This window comes from Corvus hawaiiensis, chromosome 7 (genome assembly GCF_020740725.1).
Source record: "Corvus hawaiiensis isolate bCorHaw1 chromosome 7, bCorHaw1.pri.cur, whole genome shotgun sequence".
Classification (NCBI taxonomy): Eukaryota; Metazoa; Chordata; class Aves; order Passeriformes; family Corvidae; genus Corvus; species Corvus hawaiiensis.
This window is the reverse complement of record NC_063219.1, coordinates 23,386,334-23,414,122: the sequence shown is the minus strand read 5'-3', so window position 1 is coordinate 23,414,122 and position 27,789 is coordinate 23,386,334. Positions and strand designations below refer to the sequence as shown.

Sequence of the window (27,789 nt, the reverse complement as noted above, 5' to 3'; positions counted from 1 at the left end):
ATTAATTTGAGGTTCATTATGCATTATGCTGAAGTGAGATCATGCAAACACTCTTTAAGCTTTGGTGAGTCCGTGGCCGAGTCACGCTAGGAACTGGGAGTATAACAACAGCACACAGGTGAACTATAAGAAGCTCAGGCATGTTTGTCATACAGGTCTGTAGTACATATGGAGAAATTCATCTGCATATGCTTTTGTTGCTTCAATAAAGGGAAGTATTAAAAGCTCAGATTTCAGCAAACCTACTCAGCATGGAAATTTATTTGATTGAAGACCCAGCAGCAATCTATGAAACGGTGTAGTATTTTTACCAGTGTTTTACACTTCTTTAAAAGTAGTGAATAAACTAATTCAGATACTTAAAAATGCTATGTACAGTGTATTGTATTGCATTTATGTACCTGTAACAACTCATTAATAAAGAAATCCAGAGATGATCCAGATGATGAATGATATCTGGATGATTTCCCACGAGCTATTCTAATAATTAATTTATTTACTGTTGCAGCAACAAACCAACCTTCCTTCCACTCTCCAGTATCTTACTTGCAAATGGTGGGGGGGAAAATAAATCTGTCCATGAGATAAATATGGAGAAACATTATGCTATTTTTACAGTCAGAATCCTTTAAATTTCTAAGGTGAAACCATGGTATTGTTAAATACTTCCAGTGGAAGAGAATTAACAGTATCACAGTTGATAAAGGGTAGTTATAGCAATTTATTGAAAAAAATACACACCTCATTATGTAGCCAGTCTAACAATCTCATGAAACTAACAAACAGAGTTATTTTGGCAACGTGCTTCTTGGACATTAAAATAATCAATTTCATGTTAAGGCCTTGATTTTTTGACATGTCTTCTAATGGAAACTTAATTTTAGTCTGTCAAAATGTATGAGCTTACAGCTATGTATAAATAGAGGGAGGAACTCAGTCATAAAAACACTGACATAGCAACAGTAATTCAGAAATAACAGGTTATCTCTTCTTTACATGGCTCCTCTTTTGAGACACTTTCTTCAAAAGGGTTATAGCATGAAGAAAATAATGACCATGGCATATCTTAAGATCTCTCTTCAGTGTTCTGGGACTGAGAACAGGTCATCTAAAATACTTTTGACAGTGTTGTCACCCTGTAGTGAAAAGAGACAAGAGTTTGTTCCATGAATACATGACTGTAATGCATTTGCCATCTTTGTCCAGGACTGCAAATCTGAGAGCAGACAGAAGCTGTGTGACTTTGTCCTTCTCCTTTCTTTTTTTGCTTTTTGTCTTCAAGACAGTTTCTTTATGTCCAGGAGCTTTCACAGTGCTTATGATGCAGCACTCTCTATGGGACACAGGAGCTTCTGATCAACAGAGAAGTTGAAAAGGGCTTTTATTTTCATTCTAAGTCCTTAATATTCATCACTTGAAGGACAATGAGCTGCATAATCAAAACCAGGAAACCTGATGGGCAGTTCTCCCCATTTCTTAAAAATTTGCTTTGTTGTTTTCTTGTCTGCAAACACAACCACAAAATTTCTAATCTTTAGGCAAGGCAGGTCAAGACCTCGGTGTACCATCATATTTCCCCAAGCCTGCAAGTAGAAGGAAATTACATTTCAGATAAAATAAGATCATTAGACAGAAATAAATACAGACAAGAAGAATAATATGAAAATAAGGTGTTCCTCACTTGTCCACAGTGTTTACATATAATTTCCCCATTGGTCTGGTAATCAGCATGCTGATCTTGCAGTGTTCTATTTTCTCTTATATGATAAAGACTTCTGAAAAACAGACAGCACCCATCAGAATCCATTAGTCATTTCATGCTACATACAGACATATACACAGTGACTACGATTACTGAAATCAGATAGGAAACCTAAAACGTCATAAACTCTCTGACTGTTGACACACTGAGGAGTTTGAGGAAATGCAAAATCATACTTCATGCTCCTAAGTAATGATGAAATACACATGTACTCCGTGTCCCTCTTCATTGCATTTCAGAAGCTGCATCCTCCCTCACACATCTTAAAGTAGGAGAAGCAGGTTCTTGTTTTAATAGGAGACAGATCTAGCTTGGTTTTTTCAGATGCCATGGAGCTGTCATAATACCTGAAAATTAAAGGTTTTCTTTTTATTCCTTATAGTTCGACCTTACTCCTTAACAGAATCATTTGGTTCTGACTATCTAGACCTGCAGAATATGCGCACATTTTTGCATCATTTACTTTAGGGAGTACTGATTCTGATGGTTACTATTAGCCTGTGCAGAGTAGAATACATACCATACTGCATAGTAAGTGACCTAGCTAATATTACCGCAGAAGCTGCATCCTTTGTTCAAAGTTTTAAACTCAATTCACCTTGAAATCAGGAATAAGAACAAACATTTTGCTCAAGCTCCTTAACTGTAAACTCCATAGAGCCTAGGACCCAACAATATTGGAATAATCTATTTTTTTCTCACAGGGCCTAGAGGGTTACAGGCCCTGTTAAAGCCTTGATGAAAAGAAAATCTGTTTCTGCCTGAAAGAGATAAAGTAGTTCATAAACACTTACTGGAAATCTTTTCTCACACTGACATGATGCATGTCTTCAATAACTTGTATGTCTTCTCCAGAACATACTGGCTTGTAGCAAGTTTTGCATAAGAATTTTATTAGTGAAGGATTTTTCTTGTATGTCTTGCGCTGATCTCTCTTTGCCTTCATTTGCTTTTCCACTATACTTTGCAACTGGTAACTCTGAATCTAGAAATAGATCAGTAAGAGCACTGTAACATTCTGCTGGAATGACAATAATAGTTTTCTTTCTCAGTTATTTTACTGAGTTCACTGTCAACATGACTTCTAGTCAATTTTCCTGGCTTGTGTGTTTCCCCCTTACCAATAGAAAACCAGACTTTTCTAAAGGACTAGAAAACAGATTATAAAACAATTACTGGCAAAACAATTCAAAGCCATATGCAGTAACTAGTATTATTTTAAGTTTTTCTCCTCTAAGTAGATTTCAAGTAAAAGTATTTCATACAATATAAATCAGTTTTCTTTAAAAGGAAAGTGCAGAGTTGCAGTGAATACCTTATTTAAATACTCTTCCTGTGGCATCTTCTGGACACGCTGAATGGCCTTATACATCATTTTCTCACGAAAAATATTAACATCTTCACGTTCAACAGCCCCTGAGCCACTTGAAGCCACAAGAGCATAGGTGCTTTCATCAGCTCGAGCTCGACCACGAGCCTACAATTTGCAAGGAATACAACAATAAACAGCACAATGCTCCCTATTACATCACACAACATTTTTTCCTAGTTTTGTAATGGAAGACATGCACTATTCCATATGCACTATCCCCAAAGAGCATTTTTTTTTCCATTTAACTCAGATAAAGAATCAGTGAATAACACATACTATTGCTGCAGTATCATCTATGATAACTGTGAAAGCTGCTCAGGAGGTTTGTGATTAGCATGTTTTGCAATGCTGAAACTATATGCTGTCACCAAAATATAAACATGCTTATTAAATATTAAAATATTTAAATATAATAAGTATAAAAATAAATATTTAAATATATAAATATTTCTGTTTGCAAGCTAAATGGGAGCATGTATCCAACTGCTATTCTGATACATAATAATCTCTCTTTAGCTGATGATGGTGTGGTGTCCATACACTGGTGGTACAAACACCTCTTTTATCAACTAGTCTGATGACCATATTCTTGTATCTCTTCTACTAAGAGAGTTTACTGTTTGTGTAGAACTTTGAATGGATGACACACCATTACAGAGAGAGGCAAATTTTATATTGCATATGGACTGAGGATGGCAGTTGGAAGTGAGCCTTGTTGTAAGACCATTTTCTCTTTCAGCATTCAAGTATTTCAAAATTAATTCCAAATGTCAGGTATATGATTCACCATTTGCCCATTCCAAAAAGAAAAGCACTATTAAAATAAGCTACATATGCAGAAAACTCATACCTGCAGCATAGCAATTTCATTGGTGACGAGGCCATAGCGAATAACAATGTTACACTCTTTGATGTCCAGGCCTTCCTCAGCTACAGTAGTAGCAATTAGTAAATTTACATTTCCACGTCGAAATTTATCAATAACTTCCCTTTGTTCATTCTGTAAATTAAAATCATTATATTAACTTTCAGTATTAGTTTCTGTTACCAGTTTCTTCTAATTAACGAGTTTCAGGAATTTCAGTCCCATCATTTCTGAGCTGAGTGCCAAACATCAAGTGGCTTTAACAACTGCATTTAAGCATCATGCAAACAAGAAGTTCCTATTGAATATAATAGGTGTTCAGCACCATATTTTGAGGGAGGAGAGTGCAGAAGCCAATCCTTTTAGGGTAACTGAACTTGGAATTTCATAGCCTATGTCAGAGGTACTAGAGGATTTGATAATATGTTGTTCCATTCTTTTCAAATGCTTTAAGTACTTATTCATAAGTCTGGATTTCTATCACTTCAGTAATTTCCGATTAAAATATAGACTTCCAACTCTACTTCTAAAGCACTTAAAATTCCCCATAATAAATGGAGACCATAACTCTGGTGATCTGGGAAGCACCAAAAAGAACAATGATACACTTAAAAAAGAAAGCATCTAAAATCACAGACTTCTGAATCAACTGGGTGTTTGTCACCAGCTTGAGCAGAGGAAACAAAACTTGCTATTTGCTATATTCAGCTTCAAAATGCAGAAGCTATTGTTTGTGCAATGTGGCACACAAATGAAATTCCAAGTTTGATAGAACATAGAACTCAAGCAACTTTTGGAGAGAATTTTTTGAGAGAACTCTTTCTTTGAAACTGAGTGCAGCAGAAGGAAAAGGACTCTGCCCAGCAGCAAAACACATCATTTTTGCTTAAATGCTTTTACGGGGAGTAAAGAGCAGAACAGAAGAGAACGCGAAGTACTTTGTTTTGAAAATGTTTTAATTGCATGTATAAATCACCAGAGAGATGTGGGGTATGAAATCAACATAATGGTGCAAGACGGACACAATTGAGTGATCAATTGTGATATTTTCAGTATGAATTTTGGCAAGTTTTCTTTCAATGGTTATGCGTCAGTGTGAAGCATGCATGTAAATTGGTGTAATTTGATTAAAGCAATGATATTACAAAAAGACAGGCATAATCAACTTTGTAGTTTTATTTTTCAATCCAGCAGCTAAAATATAACATGAATTACTGTTGTCCTAATAAGTATACTCATTTAACGACTGCATTTTTGTTCTTTCCATTTTTGCTTCCCATGCCTTGCTACAACTTGTGTCCCTTTTGACTACACACTACTCTAGGCAATGGATGCTGGCTACTCCTATTGCCATAGAATCCAAAACAAAAAAAAGCTTGTTACTTGTGGAAATAAAATTATTCCAACATTATTATTCACATATCCTGCAGCTTATGAAGGTAAGTTGCTGGCAGGTATGAAACCAGAACTCTGGGCTCCGAACTTCAGTCCATTGGCCTAGTACTGTAACAAGTTGTTTTCCAAAATCATGGACAAGAGGTAATGTTGACATGCATGGTTCTGTACCTGAGTCATGGGCTTCATCTCACTGTTATGACCAGAGCCGATAAGATAATGGGCCTTAATTCCCACTTCTTCAAATTTTGGGTTGTCCTTAATCCACCGGAATAGAGCAAAGGCACTTAGACGAGTCTTTGTGAAAATAATTCCTCGAGGTTCCTCAGTCTTTGTGAACTCCTCCATTAGAGTATTTCTCAACTTTATCAGCTTCTCATTTTCATTTTCTGGCTGTCTAGTCAACTCTTTCAGCTGATTCTTTTTTGCTTTAAAAAGAACAGATGTAAATTAAAAAATGTAACCATGTAAAGTAACAGTTTGAGACAAAATAAACCCCAAAACCAACAAAACAAAGCACAACTTTCTATATAATTCTCTCAGCATAGCTAATTCACATTCAGTTTGAAGAGCTGCAGCATACCAATTATTTTTGAAGTGGGTTTATATTCATTAAAAACACAGTAATCAATCAAAATAAATTACCATTATCATACACTTTGCCTATATTTCATGGTGAGAATAAACCAAAGGAAAAAAAACTGCCTATACACACAAGAGGTGGTACAGAGTTAAATGCACTGTAATAAAGAGCTAAATCACAGCTTGTAATATTTACAAAACTATTTTAAAATAATGGAAAAATGTCTTACAAGGAGAAACAGATTAATATGCACAACCTCGGAGCAAATAATGTTTTTATAAATTTAGATATAAATTGTCCTTGGGACATGAATTAAAGTAGGAATCCTCACTAGAAACATGCAGTACTGTAGACACCAGCATGGGCACATTGTTATTGATACTGCAGTTCCAAGACATTTCAATGTACTCAGTGAAACATCAAATGAATGACTCTCTTCAACTGGCTCTATTGACCCTAATGAGGGAGGATTCCTCATGTTTTTTAATTTTTTAAAAAACTTCTAATATTTAAAAACCTATGCCTTTATCAGGTGATTGTGCAAACACAACAAGAACACTTCAAGGCAGCGACTTTGTGTGTTACTACACTCTGATGCCCTGACCCTGTGCAGACTATTCCAGCGTGCCTAATCCAAGGCAATCATACTCAATGCACCACAAACTACTACACCACCCAGACAGTGGCTTTATGACTAGTCTTATTCGTATTTTAGAATGTAATCAAACACAGAAACACATACAAAAAGTAGGTAGACATAAACTCCCACAATTTTCCCCCTTAGTTAAACCTACACTAATGGCTCAAGGGGGTTTATCACCCAAAGATGAATTCTGCTCTAAAAGCTGAAAAATTTTAGATTTTCTTCTATTATTCCTAGCACTTTCAGTGGTAAAATCCTAACAAAATGGAATTTATTTTTCACTGACAGGTTCTTTGAACTTCATTTACCTGCAGAAATAAAAGCAATCATCAACAATACTAATGAAACTAAGTTTAATTTTTAGTTAGTTTAAAATTTTGGTTCTCAGCAACAGCTCAACACTGAAATTCTAAATAAGGGGGAATAGAGAGTTATGAAGAGTCATTAAAAAAACATGCTGACATTGTCTAACATGTATTTTTAAGTTTTTTTACCATTTCCTGAATTTTCAATGATGACAGTCTAAATTTGTAGTTCATTGGATACATGAAGCTGGGCCACACTCTACAGTATAATCTATTTTTGTTTGCACCACCCGAGAGCCATGGGTGATGGGAGCAAACTTGTCTAGCTCTTTCTCATTGCAAAGGCAGTAAAGGGAAAAAAAAGCCAAGCAAAAAACCTTTGTGTGTCACGGACTGAATGAATCCTAGTTCCAACGTGAATGATCTGAAAAAAAGGCAACTAAATTTGGTTTTTGGCAGTTTGATCTTTTGTTTAATTCTCTAACTAAATATTCTTTACCTGAAACTAGGTAAAGCACTCTCCTTTCTTAGTATATAGACAAACAAACTTTGGCAGAAAGGGCTGGGTAAGAACTCATAATTTCATTACTTTTGTATTCCATTTGCTCAACCTTTTGCCCCCCAAGAGTGTCTACTGAAATATATATGAAATATATATATAATATAATACAGATATTATGTATCTGTTAAGAGTGTCCTCAGGGAGATTTCACTGGATAAAAGCAAAGAACAGCTTGTACTTATTGGCAGCAAAAAAACCTGCCTTTAGGCTGGAGCTGAAGAACCTCTATTACATGTTATGACATAATCCCACTATGATATTGTTTAATGCATTCAGAACTATATGAACTGGGATATTAAGGTACTGTGATAATAAACAACACAGCAATCTCTAGGATATAATAACTAATGGGCCCATGCAAACCATGTTAGTGCATAATTATGGATTTCAAGTATTAAATATTACAATGTATTTCAAACTCACCATGAAATAAACCCATTAGAAATTCATCTGTTTCATCCTGTTTTGATACTGCTGGTTCATCATCATCATCATCATCATCACTCCTTACTGTCTTCTTACTTTTCTCCTCTTTATAGAAGTTATTTAGGTGATTGTAGGCATCCACCATTCGGATGGTGTCATTTATCTGGAGAGCATCATTGTATTTCTTCAAGTGTTCTGCACAGACACGTTCCCTGCGTTTTTCTTCTTTTGCAGCTAGAAGTGAACAAAAATAGAAAAACATGTCTGTGTATAGAACGACCCAAAGAAATCCAAAGCTGGGGTATATTTGCTATGCATTTACCTCTTCTCTCTTCTCTGATCACCCACTGTTCATATGTCTGAGTTCCAAACTCAGATTTTGGATGCAACTGGCAATAATTTTGTATTTCTGTCATTATCTCAGTAATTCTCTCTTTAAATGGATCCTAGAAATAAATTGATTAGGCAAAGTAAGTAAGCATCTTCTGGCAACAAAAACATTGGCTAGTACCATACTGAGCCATTTTTTAAAAATTAAACCTTAAATTAAAAACCAAGTAAGGCTGTTAAGTATGTTTAGTCTTATGGAAATATACAGTTCAGAATATTACAAAAATTATACTGTGAAGTAACATTTTTTTTAATGGTATATGATATCATCACTTCAATACAAATATTTCAGCTTTAGAAGGTCTTTTGACCAGACACCTCAAAATATAACTGACATAAGTAAAAATTTAATTCTATTTTACTTTAGTGATACTTTTTGAAACAGAGAAAACAACAATATTCAAATTAGCACTCTGGATCATCAAAAGTCAATAGAAAAAGAGCATTAGGCAAAAGTTCTTGATACCGTACAACACACTTTTAAAGGGCAATATAACTTTAATACTGATTTGTTTGAAAAAACATACCCTTTTTTTGTCATCTGCAATCACAGTCTTCTTAGAGGGCTCCTTTACCTGATTCTTCAGCTGGGAGACATGCTCTTCAACAGTCATAATTCTACATGCATCAAGATTGGCACAGATCTGGGAGAAAACAAAATGTTATTTCTTTTAATATTGAATGAGTTATTCCACATGAAAACTGAATTAATGCAACAGAACTTCTTATTTAGATACTGAGGTTTATATAACTTGATTTTCTTCCCACAAAATCTGGATAAAAGCAGTATCAGCATAAGAAAGGCCAAGTCTTGAACAGCATTTGAGATAAGCTGCACAAGTTGCTTTTTAGCCAGAAGAGATCCTTGCATACAGGAAAAAAAATGGTAGATCAGGATGCAAATCAAGTATTTTGAAAAGGAAAATACAGCATCAGTACTTTGGAAGAGTAGATTTTGGAGAACAAAATAAATAAAGTGATGGTGAAATAGAAAAAAAAAAAGAAAATAAACATTAGCGATTAATTATAAAAGTAAGAGCTATTATGAAAGTGGAAAAAAATTTGAGATAATCTTTCCTGGAACAGGAAGACATAGAATTTCTGTGCTAAGTGCACAACTGAACTGGACTTTTCTGCTTTTGACCTCTTTGAAGGAGAAAATACGTGCACATCATTAAGTAATAAGGGAAAACATAACATTATTCTGAGCAGAGGAAACAGTAAAGGAAGTCTGCCAGGTGATCTTTTTAATGTCTTCAGTGGTAGCTGTCTATTTGAGCTTGCACATTCAGATTACATTTCTTCAGATACAAACCCCAGCATCCTATCATTAGGATTTCAGAGCTGATGAAAAGGAATTTTCTGCTTTTTCCACTGCCAGCAAGTTTTTGTGTCAAAATTCCTTGCAATTCTGTCTACTTCAAAACAGCATAAAACCTTCTTGCAGGCCCACTTATTCAGTATCACATTCTGTTCTTGTGTAATTTACTAGTCACGAGTTTTCACTGCAGTACTGGGCTAAATTCTACTTTTCTATTACTAATGCAAAACCATTTAATTTCAAGTAAAATATAGTTTCTTTAAGTATAGAATTTAACAGATTACCTCTAATCAGGTGTTCACGCAACCTCAATGAGTAACTCTAACTGAAAAAACGAAACACATTTATATGCTACCTGTATCTCACAAGTGGTTTCTGCTTTGTTTAAGTATTCAACATTGTTTCTCATTTTCCTGGACTCACAAAAATGCTCAGCTTAGTCACTCTAGAAATAGAAATATAAAATATGTCGTGTCTCTAGTATTTAGGAATACTAATTAGTAAATTACAAGCCATCAATGGAACAATAAGACTTTTAATAACCATAAAACCATACCACATTGTGGATTTTTTGCCTCTGATCTTGAGAGTTTTTTTCAAGTGAGGCAATCTTTTAACGTCCCTTTTCAGTAACCCTAGTTTCCTGTAAAGTAACCTTTATTTGTACATGGATTTCCATTATTTTTAGAGGGTCAATTTAATGGCTATGAGCTAAACTGCCATGTACACAAAAAAAAAAAAAAAATCAGATTGTCTATTTGGAGCCTAACACTGACTAAAAGTTTTCCTTGAACAAGACAATATCCCTTTGATGGTTTGCAAGTGTTAGGGCTATTTACTTTCAGAATATGCTCTTCAGCTTTTGAGTAGGATGTTGCACCTCCTACACCAGGTGAGGCTGTCAGTCCCAGAATTTGAGGCTGTGGGATCTGTGGTTTGTTTTCTTTTGCCAGCTTTTTGTTCTTCATCTTCTCTTTTAAGTAACGTCGCATTATATTGTTGTAGACACCTTCCTTTTGAGTGTGATGGCACTCATCGATAATGATGAGGGAAAAATCTGGAAAAAAAAAAAAGACTCCTAGAGTGAAGAATTTTATTTCAAATGCATAACTTGTGTGACTAAATCTTGTAACGGGTAAGGATGGTGTTGAAAAGAACCCATCAGTTTGTTTGAGAACTAATGTACTAGGAAATTGAAGTGGTGGAGGAAGGCATGGAGGGAAGCTGAATATATTTAATGGACTTTGGAACCTTTGCTACAGTCCTGATGTGCCAAGTAGTTTTACATTTCATGTAATGGAAAACAAGACTTTCTATTTTTGCAAAAGCAATCTGATGATATAAAGAATTTCAGAGAAATATTTGCATATCTTACCAGCGGTAAGAATATATCATAGTTGAACTCAGTCCTATCTTTTATATCCATAACTGTGTCTGACAAACTACACATTGTTTGCCTTTTAGAAGATAAATAACATGTTAGAAGCCTTTCAAACATTCTTGAAAGGCTTGTTGTGGTCAAAATATGCTTCCATTTTGTAGCAACACAGAGATTTCCTCCCTACTAGTGTCCAAATAAAAGATTTATATTACTTTATGGATGTGTTATTCGAAAGAACAAACAGATTAGTGGGAGCACTGCCACTCCTCTCTCTTTTGTAGCGGAGGAAACTGATGAAGATTCAGACAGGTATTACGTGCTTTTTGGTCACAGTGTATTTACATGCAAGCAATATACAATAAGGAAAAATAAAATTTTTTTTTGTTTCAAATTTCTCAAAAAATACAGAAAAGATATCTTTAATCTATCTGCACATGCAGCTGGTGACATACGTTTCAAGGTTCTGAGCTGGAAGATTCATGAACATTTTTCTGTTTCTCTAACAACAAAACTGGTTTATAGAGCTCCCACTCCTTCTGTAGATGGCCAGTAACTCCCTAATTTGACACGGTTTCCAACAATTTGAAGGAAGTTTGTGGACATGACTGTAAAGACGATCACTGAAATGATCAGGGTTAAACTTTTATATGTATTTTTTTTTATGTGGACAATTTCCATGGTCTTGTTTACACATTGATGTGTAAACATGTTGATGTGCTCAAACTGTTGCACCACTACAAGTCACTTTTAAATAACTGGCAGCAGAAGCTGGAAATTAACAGAGAGCTAAATCAGTCTCAGCTGGTATTGAAGAATCTAAAGAAAGATGGAGACTAAACAAGGGAAGTTATATTTAAAGGCTACACCAAAAACTTCTGCTAGGAAAACAAGCCAGTGCTCCATGTCGCTGGGGAAAGTTGATTGCCTTCACAGCGGTTCAGGAAGCCAGTTTGGACAGGAGTGATGGAGTTTCAAATCTAAATTCTGATTTATTTCTAAGATTTCTAGATATTGCAAGATTTCAGAAGCAGTGCTGGCAGTTTCTCAGTTATTCTGCCAACATGAACTTACTCCCTTTGATTTTGACCATCATCTCCATCATGCATATTCCTATAATTACTTGTGAAGAAACTAACCTACCAGAAGACATGTGTTTCTTCTACTAAGGAAGTGATACACAGCTTCTAGAAAGTCCATACAGTGACTTCAGCCCTTGGTAAAGAGGGTAAACATTTGGAAAAATGCAATTAAGAGAGTCCCCTCCATTTCCCTGAGGCTGGAAGTCCATATTACGTGTAACACAGACCTCTGTGGAAACTGATGAAAAAAGTATGCACAGAAATCTGGAAAGAACTTGTAACTAATTAGGATGATTTATATAGGCTGTGAGTTAACCAAGTCACAGCCATAGAAATGGAGCTGGCTGTGTTCATGCTTGCTTGGCTTTGGCCCAGCTGAACTAAGTAGCACAGGTGTAATAGCACAGAAAAAGAATGAGGTGCAGGGCCACCTGAGTTCTGGAAAAAATGCAGCTCCTTATGAACGAAACTTCACAAAGTGTGAAACCCATTCAACCCACTTCATTACACAAATCTGGTTGGGACTCAGCCCAATTCTAAACAGGCCAGCAGTTCCAGTAGAAATGTTCAGATGCCTCCATACAGCATTCCAAAATGATTCAGATGTAGGAAAGTTTATTAACTTCGATGCAGTGGAAAGGAAGTAAGTGTAAGGAAATAGCTGGTACTCTGCCTAGGTTAATAACAAGGCATTCTGAAGGAGGGGATGCAATTCTGTGGTACCCAAGCTGCTCTGCAGGACTTAGTTTGGATCAAGCAGTACTCCAGTCAGCACTGAGCACTGACAGACACAGACCGACTCCTCAGGTTTCTCTGCTGTCTCTGTAACACCCAGACCAGAACTTCTTTTATCTCAGGGCAATTATTTTGGATATCACAGCTCTCCCCTACACCCTGCCACATCTAAAAAGGAGTTGATTGCAGGCAAATAGAGGGAGGAGTTAACATCTCCCAGAGGAAGGTCGCTGCAGCCCAGGCCCTGGAGCTGCCATCATGGGCTGTTCTATTTGTACATCGCTGGCAGATAATACCACTTCCTTTCTGATGTCCCAGAGATACCTGCCACTTTAGCATTCCGGGAAAACAATCTTGCCTTATTTATCTCTTGTTTCCTTCAACTTCCTTCATCTTTTGTAGGAAACCATTGTATCTGCTGAGCTCAGAGAGACACAGTTTTAAGCAATCCTATCACTGTACATTAGCAAAACTACAAAATTTTAAAGAATTTAACTTTTACAACAGATTGGCTTCTATCTTGTGTTCCATTGTATTTTTCAAACTACCATGTGTATTTGAATTTTGATAGTTTTTTCTCATCCTGTATAAGGCTTCTACATGATATAACTCAATGCTCTACCAAACTTGGAAAGTGGAACGAGTACGACTGCATTTGCACAAAGTTGTGCTTAAGCTAGATAAAATAGAAAGCATAACAAATATTTAGTACAAATAAACTATAGAGTCTAATTTTGGCTTGCATGCCTATTAATTAAGATCTGATTTTGACTACAGCTTGCATTTATAAAACGAGTAAATCGAAAAAAACCCTACAGAATGTGGCACATTTTTACTCTGTAATTTTCCAGAATAGAGACATACTTTTATTCTCACTGGAAAAACGTCAGAATTAAAAACTTGCCTGATAAGTGGACACCTTCTTCATCTTCCTTGGATGCATTTAACAGTGAATTCTCAAGGATCTGTGCTGTACTGATGATGACATCATTTCTTCTGACAACTTCAGGAAATGAGATTTTCAGCTGAGAATCACCACTTAAACCAATAACCTGATACCAACGCTTCAGGAATGGGCTGAACTCTGTTTGTAAATGCTGTTCTACCAATGGCACCTGAACAAAAGTTTCCAAAGAATTTAAAACATATTAAACACAGGATTAAAAATACATGCCTCTGCCACAAATGTTGTTAGGTGAGCAAAAGAAAACCAAGCAGCAAACATCCCCAAACCAATTTCTCCCCTCCAACTTCTCCTGTGAAACCTTTTTGTCCCAAGAACTTTGGCTTAACTATGCCTTCGAAAGAATGAAAAAACCATGCATTCTTTGGCTCTTTAACTGAGCTTATAACATGCTTTCACATTTATTCTTGTAAGAGGATATGGATATTGTTTACAATTTCAATAAAATTCTTAAATGCATTTCTATATTTTCATATTAAAATATAAGATTAATTTATATGTGCTAAATTTAACTGCAAAAATTACAGCAATTATCAGAAAATCTGACAAAACATTCCTTAACTACTGTGAGACTCATTAGGTGGCCTTCATTAACAAACTGAAACACAGAATGTGAAAAATATTTGTATTTTTTAAAATTCATTACAATATGAAATTGTACTTTTTCCAATAATGTGGTTATTAGCACATCTAAATTTTCACTTGCACTGGGGTACACTAAAATAATTTGTGCTTGCACCACGCTGATGGTGCAATAGAGATGACTGTCTAGATCTGTACATCTTTAAACACAGTACACCTGGAGAAGCTGAGAATTGCGTTTACATTCGTTTTACAATGCCTGTATTAACAATGCATGATGTCTGAAAAATATTATTCTTAAAAAAATGGACCAACTTACCTTATTAACAAGTACTATGACTTTTCCAGGCTCTGATGCTCTTCTCTTCTTATCCAAGTGATCTTTGGTAATGTAAACAGCCACTCTGGTTTTACCACTGCCCGTAGGGAGACATATTATAATATTCTCCCCATTCAGTGCTGGCTTTGCAACTTCCATCTGGTAATCTCTCAGGGTCAGATCTGGCTCAGGTGAGGCTCTCCTCTCCCCTTCATCTTCATCTAAGGGTACAAAGAAATATAAATATCAAACAGGAGGCATAGAACATATATCAGAGGAGCGAAAAAATGTCAAAGGGAGAAATATTAATTTACTACTAGAAGCATCTTGTGAATAAATGTGAATAAATAGAAACAGCATACTAGCATAGACAGTGTTGCTCTGTGGACCTGTGCAACTCTGGATCAGAACTACTTCCATCCAGTCACCAATCAGGGCAGGTGGAATAAGCCACAGTACAGCTTCACCCATCTATGTTGAAATGCCTACTATTAGGTATGAATTCAAATGATACAGTTCAGTGGCATTGGGACCAACAAAGGTTCTGGTTGCAACTGCAGTATTTATAATCTAGCCAAGCTTCTGTGATGTTCTCCTTCATCAATACTGAAATTTATTTGGTTACAAGGGAGCTGCCTTTTTAAATACTTCCAAGAGAATGAAAAATGGAGCCACAGAAAGAAAAAAAGATATGGAACACTTAAAAATGGTCAAGGGAGTTATAAAGATCAGACAGATAAGAAAATTCAATTGCCCATACAAGATGGAGCTAACTGCAGAATGTATCACACCTATTCATGGTAGATTACGTTGCTTCTTAGCCTGACTCACACATAATGCAATTGAGTGTTCATTAAAAAGCCATAGACATTTGCCACCTAAGGCCAAAGCCTTCCATCTCTTATTGAAAATGCAATGGCAGAGTTTAGATCTACAGCTCACAGAAAAAACAAACAATGTTATAAATGTAAAAGTGAAAAAAAAAATGCTGTTGAATTATTTTGAGCAGTAAGAAAAGCATATCAAGTCCCTTGAGTTTACATGTATTTAGGGAGTCAGAACTTACATATATCTTAATATCAGAAGGATTTATTTCAATTGAGTTTTCATGGGGTTTCTTTTTCCTACAAATAAGTTTAGATCACTCTTCAAGTCTTAACTGCCCTCAGTGAAGGAAAGGCACAAATTCGTTCTACTAGACTAAAAACGAGGGGAGAAAAACCCTGGTTTTGTTTCCTGATGATATCATTCAATGAAGAATCATGAGGATTTTATTATCTCTGATACATTACACACAAAGTAAGTATATTTTTCTAGTATTCCTGATTCCATTAAATAAAATTAAACTAACAAAAAGTAATGAAGCTTGATAAAACACTGCTGATGGAAACATCTGAATGCCATTCTTAAGTGTTTTTTGCTTGTTTTGCCTTTTAGTGAGTGCAGTGCTACCTGGACACAGGGACATTTGCACCAGAGAGTACTTGCTGTTACTTATCTGACTTCTACTTCTCTCTTTTGAGGAAGAATGTTGTTTGCTTTCTGGTTGGCTAAATTCAATAGCTCAATCATATTGAAACTAGCACTTTATCACCCATCTGTTTGGTTAGATTTCAGATCCTTAACATCCTCAATTAACAGTCCAGGCCTGAAAAATATTTAACTTAGCTCTCTCCTAGCTTCTTCAGCCCTTGTTTAGATAAAGGCTAATACAGGAATCTTTTCACAGATTAAAGAATTAAATAATTAAAGATTTTTTGTCATGCACACTATAACATTGGGGAAGTTGTCTGCCTTCATACAAGGCTCACATGAATTGCTGCTCTGGGCTAAAAGAAACATGGTAATTATTCTATTGTCCTAACTACACAATTTTTTAAAATGTGAAATGAGCTTGGCACATAAAAATGCAGCTGAATCCATACAATTCTTTGCATTAAAATCCAAATCATATTAGTGTCTAATGACACCATCCAAACATCTTTGTTAATACAACAGCCTTACTGCAAAATTTCAAATTATAAAATCCATAAATAGTGCATCTGCATCTTCTTAGCATGTTTTTCTCATTATTGCTTTCACTGAGTTTACTAGACATGATGAAAAAGCATGGATGTTTTCAAAAACTTTTAAATTAGTTTTTTAAACCCACATGTAAACAGAACATACAGCAAGTAAACACTGGAAAAAAATCTGTTCTCCATTCTTCACAAAACTGCAGGTTTTTTTTCTGGATTACTGGATGCAGCAAATGCCCAATTTACTTAATGAGAGATACTTCAGGAATCTTAAAGGATCAGGCCATACATACATATGTGCTGCCAAATATCAGGAGCCTGGCTCAGCCTGACCAACTGATACAGTGTGCCTGCCTGTCCACAGAACAGAGAAGCTCCCATGCCCAGACATTTCATGTGACATAGTGAATCAAAAAATACAATGTGACTTATGAGTGTCCTCAGTTGATGCAGAGGTGCAAAGCATATTCTTTGGAGTTAGCAACACACAGACTGGAATCTTAGCTGTAGTGTAAATTGCTTAGCTTAGCTAGATTGCTGTAGTGTAGCAATTTAAATCTGAGCTATCCTGAATTTTCTGTGTACTTACAAAATACATGCATTTTGATATTTTAAAAGCTTGAAACTATTTTAAAAGTATCTATTGTAAACACTTTGCAGGCATATGATATATAATATTTACAGTGACTTTACTGATGTAATACTAAGTTTATTAGGCCCAGCTGTCTTGAAAGGCACTTGGATTTTTTCTAGCCCTTGTCCAAGACACAGTCCCAGCACAACTTTTATAAAGGCTAGATTCGAAAAACTACTTCTTGAACTCTGTATAGGCTGATTACCATGGTGGACAGCTCCCAATTTGTTTTGCCTGAGGTTTGAAAAAAAAAAAAAAAAGACAAAAATATATTGGGGTGTCTTTTACAACAGCAGTGTTTAGTTTGGCTCAGCCTATATACATAGCAAGATAATACCTGTTTGCTAAGTATTATGTAAACACAGTCCAGTATCTAGTTTAAAACTGTATTTAGAACATGCACATGTGTTTTAATGTGAGATTCACAAAGGTTTTCAGATAGCAACTGCCATTGCTTAGGTTGCTTTTACGAATAAGGCTATTACAGTACTTGGGGTCCAAAGTGGACCTTCATTATTGCTCTGCAGGTACCCAGGAGATACTTCTGCTAACCTTTTGTTGCTTCTAAAACATTCCTATTCCCTCTCACCCTGTGTGAGGGCCAGGCACAATCTAACTTCTCTCTGAGAGCAAAAGAAACACGTCTGTGTGGCAGCACTATGAGGATCTGTCCAGGTGACTGCACTGGATGACGTCTAGTCCCTTCAGCCTATGTGATTTTATCATTCTGCCTCACTGACCAGTTTGTACGATGATGATGTCTAGAGACCTGTTCAGATGACCTCAGTAAATTGACTGTTTTGGGGCTAGGACTTGGGTCCAGACCCTTAAAAATGGCATCTTTTTTCCAACAAAATAAGAGTAAGTCTGGCATCTAAATACAGTGAACTAGAGTTTACAGTGAAAGAAAACCCTCCATTGAGTTTTGTTCTAGCCCACACACAGAGTACTTCCCCTAGAGCTTACTTTGCAGTTACTAAATAATAACAGAAGGGAAATGTACCTGAATCACTGGTTGTGCAGCTCTGTCCCAGGTTTTCATTCAAGTTACTGACACTTCCATCTCCTATGGAGACATCTGAGTCTAAATGAAAAACACATAGAAATGCACCATAATGTATTTGCTGCACAAATATTAATAGCAAATGCATATTGTTTGATCTCCCCCTAAGTTGTCAAAGTAGGTTAGATGAATGTCAGGCAGGGATGGCTGAGATCTAGTTTTCTCTATTTTTGGTAAAGATAAAAATATGAACAACACAGTTCATTTTCTTACGGAAGAAAAGACGGAGTGGAAGATTAATATCCAAAGCATAGCAGAGGTAAGGCCCTGTGGGTCATGATTCATTACTTGAATGCAGGGGTTCCACACATGATCACCTGCATAATCCCCTTTAGTCTTATTTTACTGTGTCTTTTCAGAAAGGTGAAAAGCCAAAAAAAAGCTGCTGGCCAACCGAACGTTCTCTTTTACTCCCTGTAAGCCACGAGAGCTACATCTGTAGTAAAAAACAAAGCCCGAACTGCGAATTTTTTTTTTTTTAAAGTTCCTTCGTGTAACATCAGAAGAGCAAACCAAGTAAATAAATACAAGCAGTGATGAGTTACTGAACAATGCGGAGCAAAAGCGGCGATCCCGACCCCGCGAGAGGCCGGGCGCGGCCGCAGCCGCTCGGCGGCTCCGCTGCGGAGATCCTCGTGTTCCGCTCGCCCTCTGCTGGGCCATCCATGCCATACACGCGCTTATCTTCTCGGGTCGCCAGTACAACTCATAAAGCTCCATTTTCCAAAACTCAGTCCTTTTGGTATCTAAAGGGATGCCCAGTTCTTCCGGGAAAATCTGCTGCAAACAGCATCATCCTGAGCTATCAGCTTACCGACAGCGCTCTGCAACGGAGCCCACCGTCTCCTTCTGGAATCAGTCAGAGTAATAGTGTTGACCAATGTTCTGTTTAACTAGCTAGTGAACTTGTGTTTCTATCAAGTTCTTTCCAGTGAATATGCTATTATGGTCCATATCCGTATTTTTCCTAACTTACTGTCCCCAACAAATTATTCATAAAGCAAAGTAGTTTCTGTGAATGAGAATTTAGCACTGAATGGAAGTTACAGTGTCTTTCGAAAGGAAAGCCTGAAATACACAGTATAAAGTCTTGGTGAGGTGGAAATTAAACCTAGTCTGCATTCAGTGAAGTTATGTAGCTATCTTAGCTACCACTAGGAGTCAGGTATTAGTTTTTCTAACATAACTATGAAAACTGATGCAAACATCTGTCTTGCTGTCTTACAGTTGTCATCATTTATTCCATACAGACATCAGAATCTGATCCCACTGCTAATCACCACCATCTGTAGAAATTGTTATGATAGACAAGGACATTAAAGCCTTTAAGCACCTAAATTAAGCCTATTCTCCTAGAAATGAATGCAATCAACAGAAAGGCACAAAAAAGAAGAAAACCTCACCAGTTCCAAGCCATGTTCAAAGACCTGTGACAAACTATTAAGTAGCATTAGTGGGAACTCCCAGCTATGAAGATGACACTGCTATCTCCTGTTTTCACTTTCTAGGAATCCACAGATGATAGGAAAGAGAGGACAAAATTAAAATTCTGTTTATCTATTCCATATGGACTCCGATCTAAAATGACCTTCTGAAAGACATGAGAATATGAATCCATGAAGAGTTTTGTACACAATTATCTAAATTACAATGTTCAGCATGCATTATACAACAATCTCTCAACAGAAAACATCAGTAGTGAAGTGAAATGCAAAATACTCATCTTCCAAATTAAGGTGAATAGAATAATGTTCTCCTTTTTCAGCTGTGGCAACTTTCTTCAATTATTTTAACACAAAGTAAATTTTTAAAAACCCAAACCAGTAAGCATTTCCAACATAATGAAGATAAAAGAGTTAATATTCTAACAGCTATTTTTACCACTTTTGCTAATCTTCCCTCTTTGCACATTGTAATGCAGAATATTTCACAGGAAGATCTTCAGCCACTTTGCACTGACTACTAAATAAGTATAAAAACAATGGAATGCAATGAAAGGCAAGCCTTGAAAAAGAGAGCTGTTATTATTTAAATTGTTGTTTACACAGGTAACTGCAGCAACTTAATCCATGTGTGGACCTTGCAAACTTACTTGCTTTTGTGTTATTTTGTGTGTATGAAGTTTCTTACCTGTGTTTTTGCATGTTCAGTTTTTCTCTAGTTATCTCTTAGGCTAAATGATCTATTTCTACTTTGTTTTCAAGACCTTACTGCTCTCATACCTTCTGATTGTCTCGGTTTCATCTACTTAAATAAAAGGGTTAGAAGAGGCTTCAGATACAATGCAAACTGCAGTAATTTCAAGAGACTTGAAAAAGCTTCTTTCTTCTTGAAATATGTCCTTCTCAAGACAAAGGAATGGTGGGAGTGTACTGCAAAACTGACAACACTTGACAGTATCAAATTACAAACTAGGTGGGTTCCCAGCTCATGTGGAAGTCGAATCTGGGTTCCATTTGTATTTTAATCTGCCTGGTCTAAAAATAAAGTCTTATGAAATCATGAGAAAGGATGGAAATAGGGAATGGAAAAAGACCTGAGTGCAGTTAAATCTGAGTGTACAAGTGCACCAATATCAAAGCTTATTGCACTTCAGGATAGCTGAATGTGAGCCAGTTCCTCTGCAGAGATCTCAAGCAGCATTGCCTCCTGGCAGCCCTTGTTATCCTGCATCTACACTGCTGCTTTGGTTCATCTCAGAAGTGCATTTTTACAGTAAATCTGTCAATTCTCCCCACTTACACTGCTTTGATTCACATCACAGAGCTGATTTAGATCAGAAGAAATGAACTATCAGCTGAAACTGAATGAGATTTGTTCCAGCTAGTTGCAGGCACACAGCATGAGACTGAAGTCAATCTGAACCAAACTGATGGAATCCATCTACTCTGTACCCCCTCAGCCATTTCACTGCACAGATCTGCTCAACTGCCCAAACTGCTCATACCCATCATCTGTTAATTTCAGTTCTGTGCTGAGACCGTAGTTTTTTTAGCAACAATTAGCTTGTGGCACTCTAGTTAATAACTAGAAGATCTAATTATCCGCAACCCTCAACCTGACAAGATGCAAGCAGAAGATCAGGCTGACAGCACTGAAAACCTACCCTTAGTGAGGCCCAATAAGAGCCTTAGCTTTGCCCAGAAAGGATTCCAGCTAACAATGAGGATAACTCAGTCTGATCCATTTTAAATTATCATTAAATATTTGGCACCTCTTCTTTATACTGCCAAATTACGTTCCAACCCAAGAAAACCAAGCTGATATTTTTGCTGTAGTTAATAATTCACTATTTGCTACAAAGTATTGTGATATCCTGTTAATATCATGCTAAACGAGAAATAGGCTACTACTGTTGCACATTGAAAGGCTGCAATTTTTCAGAGCCATTTTTAAAGAGTAATTATTCATATTTAATATAAAGAGAACCCACCAGTATAATTCCAGGCAGGATTTACCTTAGCTGTAACTTTTTTTTGAGCTCCATCTGAACCTGGAACACATATGGCTCCTGAATCATGCAGTGTATGTTTGTATCACTGGTTCACAGCTATGTTTAGGTGGTGTTGCTGGTCATTGCTGTTGCTCTTACTCAACTCCCAAGGCATGTTTTTAAGAGTGGATCTATATGAACAACAGGCCACAACAACTCCTAAACATTTTTACTAAAAATGTACTTCTGAGTATGTATGTGACGTGAGAAAGGTTGTTTGATACTCTGTAAATACCTTAAAATAAACAGAAAAATTACTTGTTGGACAGCACTAAAGGACTTTTCAAAACAGAAAATGCTTTCCAATATAGAATTTCCAGCCTTCTAGAAAGAAGTTAATACAGTTGCAGTTTTAGTGGTGCAAAAACATTCCTCTTGTCTTAAACTTTGTCAACACTGTACAGAGTTGTCAATGTTAACCTAATGTTGTCATTGGATAGTATAAGCCTACCATGGATGGGTCTGAAATAAAATATTAATCTAATAATATGAATATTTTTATCAACAATATTAAATATATTCGAAAATGACTCATTTATTCACACAGGTACCAGATCAAAATAGCAGTTGGTGAACAAACCTGACACCACAGAATTCTTTTCTATGGATGTTTCCAATACACTGTTCTCACTGCTGAAACTATCATCCACATTTTCTTCCTGTTTCAAATTATCTGCTCTGAGGTATCCTGGTTGGCTTGTAACTTCTGCTTCTTCGTTTGTACTCTTCTCCATCCCATTTTGTTTATTTTCTGTTCCTAGAAAATACAGAAAAATTCTAAGGCAATTCTATAAAAGATTTCATTTCTTTTAGTGTGGAGCACAGAAAACACAGAACTAACCTCTATTCATCACATACATAACAATGTAACATATGGTCTTGGTCTTGACTCAAATGTTATAGTTTGCAATTTTGACCTTTATATAAATATTTATTAAGAATTTACTAATTTACAAGTAGAAACTAAATTTAGAGAGATTAATAGATTTATTTTATGAAGCTCCAATTTTTGTGTGTAGGCGTTTCCTAATAACAATGTATTTTACTTTAACAAATCACAGGGGGTCAAGTTGCAGTGATAAAATGTAGCACCAATGTTCTTCCCCAGGTCTCAATGAACCTGTTCTCAGTGTTTCCTCTCTATGCCCTTATGTCAGGGGATGCTCCTGCAACCACACACTTTAGGTATCTACACATATACAGCACCATGTACATGGAAAATTACTTATCCTCTGCTAACAGCAACACCATTTATGCTTCATGTAGCAGTCTGAACAGGTTGGTTTGGGGCCTGCATTGCCCAAGATTACAGAGAAACTGTGGGATAAATGCATTCATTCAGCAGTTCATCAAACAACTGAATTAAACTTCAGTTTTACCCTGTATGGTCTGCACTATACTGAAAATTCAGAAATACAAAATTTGAAAAGAACTGAAAATAAAAATGTGAAAAGAATATTAATAATTTGCATATTTGTGAAATATTTATTACTTTGTTTACCTTACTGATAGCAAAGTAGTGAAGACAAGAATTTAAGTCTCACAAAGCTGCAACACAGAATGAAAATTAGGATCACAGTAGCTGCTGAGCTATTTCCAGCATCTGAGTTTCACTCAGAATTGTTGTAAAGTATTTGAACCTTGATAGTGTGCCCCAGACAAACCATTTTTAGTTATTTTTACCAGAGCCCTCAGAGTGGGACCAGGCTGGAATTACCCTCACCGGCTTCACCTGGCCTTTCCACCTTCAGCTGCAGCACATCAGTGCCAAGAGGGTTTTTAGGCTCCAGTCTGAAGGTTTCAGGAGAGAAGTAGGACAGGTTTATATTTTCTTCCTGTCTTTTGCTGTCTTGATGTTTGGATTTCCTGGGCTAACTTGGCTGCTGATCACTGGATGGATTTTGTTGCTGTCATCATCTTGATGCTGCTTGCCTGGATCAGGAGCTCCACCTGCTAGAGCCCTCAGGAATTCATCAAGGACTGAAAGGTAAACTATGCTAAATTGGAAAAGAATTGGGAAAGAAGAAGCTGCAAAACTAAATACCAAGATAGCAAGGAGTAGATAAAAAGGACTGTACTGCACTAGATTAAAACCAATTGTATTATCAGAAAAGTGTGTGCAGAGCTCATGGACAAAATAGAGAGACCAATCAAGCAATGTGTGATCTCATGCACAGCAGTTGCAAAATGTATATGTACTGTGTTATGGATAAGTTGTAAAATGTATAAGTAGACTAGCATGTAAAAGTACTGTGTTATGTAGAAGTTGTAAAAGGTGTAAGATGTACAAGTAGTGTGATATGTGGAAGTTATAAGTTACAAAATGTACAAGTAAGTGAACTGTATAAGTTATGTATAAGTAGGTAGAATGTAGAAGTAAGCAAAGTGTATAAGTAGGGTATTATGTCAAAGTTGTGAGATGTGTGAGTGGAGTGTATTTTAAACAATAACATGCTTCTGTGTAATCATATTGATTCATTGATCAGAAGGCATGAGTTCCCACACAGAATGGTCTTCTGAGGCTCTGACTTGGTTGGTCTTGTCCTGCAGACTACAACACTCAACCATCTTTGAACTGCGCCCTCAAATATCACAACTGCTTGTCTGTGTCTGGCAGAACACCAGATGATTCCTGTCCAAAGCTGGAAGACACACCTTCACGTCCCTCTTACCTCAATCTTAATGCATTGACCCACATGCAGCAACTGAAAGTACAGAGAAAGTTCTGGTGAGCTCAGCAAGTGAGCAGGCTGAAGTTGCTAAATGGGAAATCTGTCAAAATAATTTAGTCTCAAAAATTTTATAAAACATATGGGGAGTAAAAATAAGGGATAAATTACTTGAAGGCTGCTTCCTTTTTTATATTTAAGAATACAGGAGAGCACTGGAATAACTTTACAGTACTATAAGTATTATACAGGAATGAAAAGGAATTGCTGCTTTAATAGTTCATTATTTTTAGTAAATTTTATAATGTTTTGAGACTTATGAATGTCTTAAAGTATGCAAAGTACTTTAAAATGCCAAAAATATTTGTAAACCAATCTTTAAAGGAAACACTTGTATTGAAGAAGAAATCCAGGTAAAGTCTGTATTTTATGTTCAAATTAATCTTCAGAATATTTTTTATGAATGATTATAAAAAGCACACTGAAAACCAATGGGTTTTAAAAGGTAAGGATTCAGTTAAATTGTAACTAAATGCATACTGTTGCAGTTCTCATATTGTTTAATAAGGACTTTTTAGTATTTAAAAATCTATCGATTAAGCTGTTACATAACTTGATTTTGAAATCTCTGGACAACCAAAAGCATTAGTCCCAGTATCACTGTAAAACAATATGGTGGGAGTCCTGCATTGTTTCTCAAATAACAGTACAAAAATAAAATAAAAAAAGATATTAAAAATCCACACATCAGTACCAGTGAAATAAGATGATTACCTCCTGTATTTCCGCTTAAATCATCTGCAAGGTCTTTATGTTGAGTTTCACGGAGAGCAACCAAAAAAGAAGAGAACCAATCTTTCTTCTGCACTATTCTGCTCAGTAGCTCCCTCGCGCCATCTCTGTTCCCACGATTGTCAGCAACTGTCTGGATCTGGTAAAAATAAAAAACCAGAAACAACCCTCACACAGACTTCAGAAATGGTTTGAGGAAGTTAGTACGAATAGTATAGCTGCAAAAGCATTTCCCTGTCATCATTAAGACATACTGAAAAATAAAGATATAAAATTGACTTGCTACTCATCAGAAGAGACTTACCACAGCTTTGTCCAACCTCATGTTCATCCCATATTGTTTTGGGTAGGATATATAAAACCTATGAAATCTGAAATTTAATTGGAGAGACTGGTAGTACTAGACAAGGGTTACAATAGTAACCACTACATAATAATTACTAGTATTGTGGAATAATAATTGGTGTTCAGACTGGTTTAGGGAATAGGCAACCATGATTAAGGAGAAATTATGTCACACAGTTTACCAAAGCTCAGACTTATTCTGTAACATGACCTCACACATAAACTGGAACATTTCCCTTCTTAAACTCTGGCTTCATCATCTCAATTCCCACTTAAAAACACCATAGCTAAGCCTCTAGTAAGGGGCATTGCCCTCAAAGAAGCTATGGGACAGTGTCCCAAGGCTGTCACAAGCAGAACTTGGCATGTGATCACATGAGGAACAAAACAACAATCCCAAGAGCAAAGCAGCCTAAGACAGGTGTTCAGTCCTCAAGGGCACTTTCTTTCAAGGCTCGAGAATCACCAATCCTGATATGCAAGGAAAGGGGCAGGCATAGCAGTGGGAACACCTAACTGAGATTCGTGACTAAAAGGAAGTGCATGGAAAGTGGGAGACATTAGGAAAGCCTAAACTCCATTGGAGTTTAAACTGGCAGGACTGTGAAGGGTATTGAATGCTTTGATGGAAATACCAGCAGCAAAAAGGTGACTTGGGGGAACATGAGGACCCATTCCCAGGAAACAGAGGCAGTAACTTCTGGAAAGGCCTCTGCATCTGCCTGTTGTGTTACCATGCTTGCCTCCCCACTCATTAGGGTGCGGCTGATCATTGCTGCTACCTGACGGCCACAAGACAAAATTACGTGTGTTACAGTCATTTAACTGAGATGGAGAATAAAACTCCCTCAAAAGTGGATGCAAAGGCTCAGAGTGCACATGTGATGTAGTTCCACCCTTAGTTTACCAGTTTTCCCCCTACTGCTATGTTTTAATTTGTTCTAGCACTGTTTCAGGACATCCATTTTTTTTGAGTTTCAAGTAAGTTTCACATTGCAGGCAAGTCATCCTTAGCCAAGTGGAATAAACACTGGGAAATATTTTCATCAAGGGTCAACACTTCCTTGTTCCTATCCAACTGGTATTTCTCTCACCTCACTGTCTAGTGTGATAGTCCTTAGTGACCCTATAGCAAAAAAGAAGACAGAAAACCCTGCTTTATTTTAACTTAAGTATTCTTTAGGACTTTACAGACCATCACTACTTCCTGGTATGGTTCAAGGGCCAGAAGACAATGATCTTCTGAGCCTAAGGTCTGTGTCAAAATAGTAAGTAACAGTAAAGTCTGACATATTTCTTCCACTTAGACACTGTCTTGGTCTAACCCTCTGATACTGGCACTTTTCTTTGCCAGGCTCTTAGCTGGCATCCCACCTGCTGCCCCACTGTCAAGGGTCTTCATCGGCGTACCCGGCTTACTCGTTATCTCCTTCCCCAAGTCTGGGAACTCTCCTTTCATTTCTGCATTTACTACGCCATTTGTAGGTGTGGCTTCCTACCTGCTCCACAGCCACTGGGGCTGGCCAGTGTCTGTGGCACTACCTACGCCCATACTCACCCGATCCATGTCCTCGTCCTGGAAGATGCCCATCTCCAGGCACTTCTCGGCCACCTGCACGGTCCGCATCCTGTCCACCAGCGTGCCGTGGAGCAGCTGCACCAGGTGCACGCAGAGGTCGTGCTCGGCCTCCTCTGCCGGCGAGGGCAGCTGGCTCAGGCTGGGGTTGGCGTAGCAGGCGGCCAGGCTGCAGCCGCCGTGCTCCAGCGCCTGCAGGAACTCGCGGATCCAGCCGCAGCCGCGGGGCCCCCGCTCCACGGCCCGCAGCAGCTCCTCCGCCCCCGCCGCCTGGCCCCGCTGCAGGGCGGCCGCACGCACCCTCTCCCTGTCCTCCGCGCTCAGCGAGGGGAGCCGGTCCAGCACGGGCTGCACCTGGATGCACTGCTTCAGCCGCGGTCTGAAGCAGGAGATCATGTACAGGAACAGCTCGTCCCGGGCGCTGTCTGCCATGGCCGCTACCGCGGGCCGCTGGTGGCGGCTCCCGCCTGGGCCCTGGCGAGCAGCGCGGCCCCGGCGCCGCTTTCGGTTTCGCT

The 27,789-nt window shown here is 37.3% G+C and overlaps 1 protein-coding gene across 1 annotated transcript; it reads right to left on the bottom strand.

Annotated features, from left to right (window-relative positions):
* Nucleotides 1–701: 701 nt before the first annotated feature.
* Nucleotides 702–27,787, bottom strand: IFIH1 (interferon induced with helicase C domain 1). The gene is made up of 16 exons (XM_048308549.1): nucleotides 27,257–27,787; nucleotides 25,336–25,492; nucleotides 22,473–22,649; nucleotides 18,340–18,420; nucleotides 14,685–14,905; nucleotides 13,724–13,934; nucleotides 10,464–10,681; nucleotides 8,831–8,947; nucleotides 8,236–8,359; nucleotides 7,911–8,147; nucleotides 5,566–5,822; nucleotides 3,985–4,134; nucleotides 3,078–3,239; nucleotides 2,557–2,747; nucleotides 1,682–1,775; nucleotides 702–1,583 (listed from the first exon to the last, which is right to left on the bottom strand). Exons 1-16 carry the CDS (start codon nucleotides 27,704–27,706, stop codon nucleotides 1,401–1,403), a joined length of 3,030 nt encoding a protein of 1,009 aa, XP_048164506.1. The 5' UTR covers nucleotides 27,707–27,787; the 3' UTR covers nucleotides 702–1,400.
* Nucleotides 27,788–27,789: the final 2 nt, after the last annotated feature.